The sequence below is a fragment of the Peromyscus eremicus genome, chromosome 18 (assembly GCF_949786415.1).
Source record: "Peromyscus eremicus chromosome 18, PerEre_H2_v1, whole genome shotgun sequence".
Taxonomy (NCBI): domain Eukaryota; kingdom Metazoa; phylum Chordata; class Mammalia; order Rodentia; family Cricetidae; genus Peromyscus; species Peromyscus eremicus.
Genome location: NC_081434.1, coordinates 31,254,939 through 31,260,364, shown reverse-complemented (window position 1 = coordinate 31,260,364; position 5,426 = coordinate 31,254,939). Strand labels below are relative to the sequence as shown.

The window sequence follows — 5,426 nt, the reverse complement described above, 5'->3', positions numbered from 1 at the left end:
AAAAATACTATTTTTTTTAAAGCAGCATGGATGTGTTTGGTTCTGAGTTGATTGCTCACTGGAAACAACCATTAAAATGAACTCCAAATCTGTACTTGCTTCCCCCCAATAAGCCATATCTATCCAGGTAGATGCAGTCTGTATAAAGAGGTAGAAAACTATATTCTCAGATACTTGGTTTCCTCATGACAAGATTAAGCTCGGAAATAAGCTAATTACTAAACACAATACATGCCGGCCAACAACCCATTTGGTTTTGTATGTTACAATATAATTTTGTTGTTGTTGCTGTTTGGAAAACCATAACCAAATGTTTTTTTGTTTTGTTTTGTTTTGTTTTGTTTTTTTCGAGACAAGGTTTCTCTATGTAGCTTTGCGTCTTTCCTGGAACTCACTTTGGAGATCAGGCTGGCCTTGAACTCACAAAGATCCGCCTGCCTCTGCCTCCCGAGTGCTGGGATTAAAGGCGTGCGCCACGACCGCCTGCCTCCAAATGGTTATTTTTGAGAAACTCATTTTGTTGTTCTCTCAGATACTTGGCTATTCTGATTCTTGGCTTGAGGACAAATTTTTGGATCCAGAGAGTTGTATACCCAGGTGCCTCACCCAAACTTGACAACCCAATATACCTTAACATCTCTTCCGTGTCCTGCTTCATTCCCCACCCAGAAAACCTGATTTAGCCACACATACTCTAACCCTGAGTTACCATGCCCCAAACCAGTCAGATCTGAAAGTTCTAGTTCCATAGCTGCTGGGATAATCTTGCCTCCTTTCTGGTATCAGGACATCTCCTTAGTTGTTCCTCCACTGCAGATGGGAAGATTCATGGTGTGGGTGGACAAGCAGTAATTCAGAGAATCCCAGGAATTTCCCACACTGCCCTGCAGGCCCTGCACTCATGAGTCAACACTCAGCAGTAAAGCTGCTCTTGTATTTTGGTGCTAGAGCTAGAAAAGTTTCTGGTTGCTAGAATTGTGTCCCCCATGTGAGCACCAATCACATGCACGTTGTGTAAGCAATTGATCAGTCTTGGTGAATAGTCTTCTAATTTAACTATCTGGCTGTATGGAGCCTGACTCTCCACAGGGATGCTGCTGACCATCTTAAATGTATGATCATATTGATTTTCATAAGCACCTTCACATTTTAGGCTAGTGGAAACCGAAGCTTAGAAAGATGGGTGAAGAGTTTCTCACTGGTGACTGACACAGCCAGAACTCAGAAATCAAGTATATAGGTTGGATTCCCATGATGTGTGTAAAGAGGAAAGATTGTCAGTCATTATAAAAGAGAAAAAAATTTTAAATGGATATAGTTCCTTATACCCACAAATATGTATAGTCCTCATTCCTCATCAAGGAAAGTTCTCTTTGCAACAGATGGATACCATCACCGAAAACCACAACCAACTAAAATGCAGAGTTGTGGAGTCCAGTCCAAATAATACATCTAGGAAAAAACTCCTGTTCCCCAAGGCTCAGGGAACATTGCAGAAGGGGAGGCAGAAAATACTGGCAAGAGCGAGATCAGGGAGTTTGCTGTGAGACACAAGGATGGGGGATGTCACTTTGTGAGGGTCCTGGACTGAGCAAGTAGGAGGCACAAGCAGAGCACCAGAATGTCTTTCCCGCCATGATGGACTGTACCCTGGGACTGCGAGCCAATGTAAGTTCTTTCCCATGAGTCACTTTGGTCAGAGCACTTTGTCAGAGCACAGTGTCAGAAAGAGAAATGGACACACAGACACTATCTGTACCTCCATTTCATGGTGACTATAACCCAGAGCGCTGGAGAACAAGACCCGAGATCTGAAGATCTTTGCCAGAAAGATCTGGAGACAGAATCCAAGCTTAAGCTCTGGATTCCAGGAGTTTAACTCGGGGGATGCTGCCCTCTAATGGTGACCCCACATGGGTCTGACTTTGGGGAAGTATTAGCAACAATTTTGTGTGATGTCTTCCTCAAGATAGATTTTCAAATGCCTTGCCATTTGGTTATGGTTTTAGCATTGACCTAGTTAGTTTGGGTACAGGTCACTTTCTTCTACTCCTTTCGATACTGATAATTAGTGTTCATTCTCACGAAATACCGTGAGTGTGTGCTTCCTTTTCGGCAGCAGGGCTGGACCGAAGATGAGATGAGACAGTGCTCTGTGAATATGGACTGTAGCGTTACCAGGGGGCTCCCTGTCCACATGATCTCCCTGCTTGCCTCCTTCTGTTTAAAATGTCCTTAACACGGTGACACGTGATCGGCCCTAGCCTTGTCCTTTGTCAGAATACACGTTCTCTGAGGATAGTCAAATGACCCTGTAGTAGAGACAGCCTTGCTGCCTGCTTGTCTTTTTCCTTCCGTCGAATTTTTCCCAAAATAAATTGTTTCATAAATAGATTCTAGCCACGTCCTGGACACCAGAGTCTTGGGAAAGCTTTGTGAAAGAAACGCACCAATAGGAATCTGTTGACTGTTCTTGGGGAAGATGAGACTATGAATTGCTTAAACATAAAGCCCTTCACTCATTAGTAAGGAAGTGCTGTACAGATTTATTCCCGGGGCATATTTGGGGACAGCAGACTTGGAGTGAGTGTGAGTTCATGCTCTTATTATCGTCCAGGGAGAATAGGAATGCGGTGAGGAAGAGTTCTCTCTTCTGTTAGACTATCTCAGTGAACGGGAACATTAACCACCCAGCCGTGCAAGTAGACGCTTAGAGATCATTCGTGCCAACTTCTTTCCTTGCAATTTTTCTGAAGTCTGGGTGGTTGTCCTAAACATCACAACCTGGGACATTTCTTGGACTCCAAGAAATTACAGCCCAAACACAACTTCTCACATTTGACCATTCTACGTGTTCTCTTTGTATCCACTCTTCTAAAGTGGATGTCCAACCTGTACCTACCTGATCCCATCATTGTGCTCACTCAACACCATCCAGATTGGAAGATTTCCAAGTATCCTACTCAGCTCTGCATGATTAGACTCTATCCATCCACCTCTCAGTGGGTTCTCCTCTTGCCTGTCCCTGACACCGCTGTTTTTTTTTATTCTACCTCACACCTATAGGGGATTAGCACGTGGTGCCTCTGTTCACTCTGTCTTGTACCCACACCATTGCCACACACTTCTTTTATGCTCTCCTGATGTTAGTGACACATAGTCCCTGACCTTGATTCAGCCAAGTGGCTTGCCTTGGTCAATAAAATGAGATTCAGGATCAGGCTGAAAGGAGCAGTACATGTCTCCACTGTGCCCTTAAGCCTCTCCCATCACTGTAGGAAAAAGATGCCCTTTGGTCCAGGAAAAAGGACAAGGGACATAAGGAACTGACCTGCCCAGCTGAGCCCAGCATAGACCATGGAAGCCCCAGTGGCTGCCAGGCTTGCAAGAAATAATCACTGGCTATTATTTCAATATTTAGGGGGTGATTTGTTACATTGCAATAGCAAGCATACACGAGACACAATAATTTGCATTTTCCTGCATTTCCTTTTACACACGTGGGCTGATGTCATCTTGAATGTGACAACTAGGTGACCAAGTCCCCTGATTCCTCTGTTTTTTTTTTTTTTTTTGTTCTTTTTTCAAATGAAATGGGGGCTTTCTTGCCAGTCTGATTAATCAAGTGGGTGAAGTCAGGCATGGAACTGTCTTTCCCTGTCACAGGAACTCTTTCTCCTCGGGTGGGAAGACACAGCAATGGGGGCACGCTGCAAGTTCAGAGCTGGCTGCTCCACCTGTGACGCTATTGTAGGTGAGGGCACAGTGTGTCTGTCGTAGGAGGCATTTTAAAGGTCAAGCTCATTTCAACAGCGCGACTTGCTCCTCTTATTCCCAGCCCTTTGACTTGCCTTTTGAAAGGCTAGTGGGTATTTTTTGGCCATTCTGTTTCCTCCACCAGATAAAACCGTTACTAAAAGGATGCTAATCAAGTCACAGGGCCAACACATTGACAACGCAAAACAAAAACCATGAGCTCTTGGGACTGTTAAACCCTGTCCCCGAGGAGCATGGAGGAATGTGGCGCTCCTAAAGGGAACTCCAAAAGTGAAGATCTTTGCAGCCACACATGTGGAGTGATGGTTCTTGCTTGGTTTGGGTTTTGAAAGTGCCGGAACGGGCTTGTGTGTCGGATCATAAACAGAGATGGGAACCTAAACAGCCAATACATGTCACAGCTCTAATAAAAAGGGGTGTACACACCTGGACTGATGTGGCTCTTCTCCCTGAAAGAAATTTTAAAAATAACTGTTTCAGTCTTGCTCAGACTCATCCCGAATTCCAAAGCAGACACAGTGAGAGAGTCATTTCACTCTCGAAGCTAAAATGCTCTGGGTTAGTTTTGGGGTAGAAGTGGGTTGAGGAGCAAGAACTTTGACTAATGGATTCCTTTTCCTCCTCTAACCTTTTAGTGGTGTCCATTTGCAAGAGGACCATTCACTGCTATCCAGTGCGATTAGTGGCCTTACTCAAAGTGTCTTCAAGGACACAGGAGAGCGTGAGCTAGATTTGACCTGTTTTCCTCCTACCTGAAATGCTGCTGTTTCATTGGAGCAGGGCAGCACTGCTAAAAGGTGGGTGTGTCCTGACATTCACATCTTCCTGTCCTCTCCCATGGTAGGGCCTCCTGTCTTTGGATGTTGGGGCAACCCTGAGGTCTTTTCAGTTTTAAACCAGAGGCTTTATCCGAGAACCTATGTATTGTAATATAAGGCTGGGCAGTGTGGTTCCTTCCTCCCTGGGAGAAGAGGCCTGATGGAGGGACACCTTACTCATGGGCTGAGAGGCAGGAAGGGCCTCTTCATCAGTGGGCTTTGTTAGTGGCCAGATGGTGTTGGCTGCACTGATGTTTCCTTTAGCGTTTGAAGGTCACCTTGTTTTGGGTCTCAAGGGTGATAGTAAGTGAGAAGTAGCCTTTGGACTTCTAGATAGACTCTCAGGAGTCTTGAGGACCCTTCCAGCTTTTCCTGGTGGACAAGGTCAAGGTGTTTTGCTGAAGCCCTGAGTGTGAAACCTCCCAGCCAGTGCCTCTCAATCTTCTCAGAGTAGGGTATGTTGAAATGCAGCTAGGGACTAGCCTGTAAAACTGGAGACGTTTTCCTCGGCTCTTAAAGTGCTTTGACAGGTTCTGGGGGAGCTGCGCCCCTGGACAGGGTGGCTCTGTCTTTCCCATGAGTCTAGGAGGACCCATTTCTGGAAGCTTTCAGAAGACCAAGGTGCTATTCTGTAGATTCCCAAGTTGTCACCCCAGCGTCAGTGGTCAAACGCCACCCATCCTGTGGCATTTCTTTGTCCTTTACAAGTGGGAATTACAAGTGGGTTGTTATCACAAGCAGGCCTGTCCAATCTGAGGGAACAAGGAGACTGAGGTGAGAAAAGGTGTCTGAAATGTCAAAGGGAAGCTTTTAATCAGAGGAGGTAGGGAG

At 45.4% G+C, this 5,426-nt stretch overlaps 1 protein-coding gene across 1 annotated transcript; it reads right to left on the bottom strand.

Moving 5' to 3' along the window:
• Positions 1–4,668: 4,668 nt before the first annotated feature.
• Plekhg7 (pleckstrin homology and RhoGEF domain containing G7) lies at positions 4,669–5,173 on the bottom strand. Its single transcript, XM_059245804.1, is given in 2 exon segments — positions 4,669–4,948; positions 4,950–5,173. Coding segments are annotated over 2 exon segments (504 nt in total).
• Between the last annotated feature and the right edge of the window lie 253 nt (positions 5,174–5,426).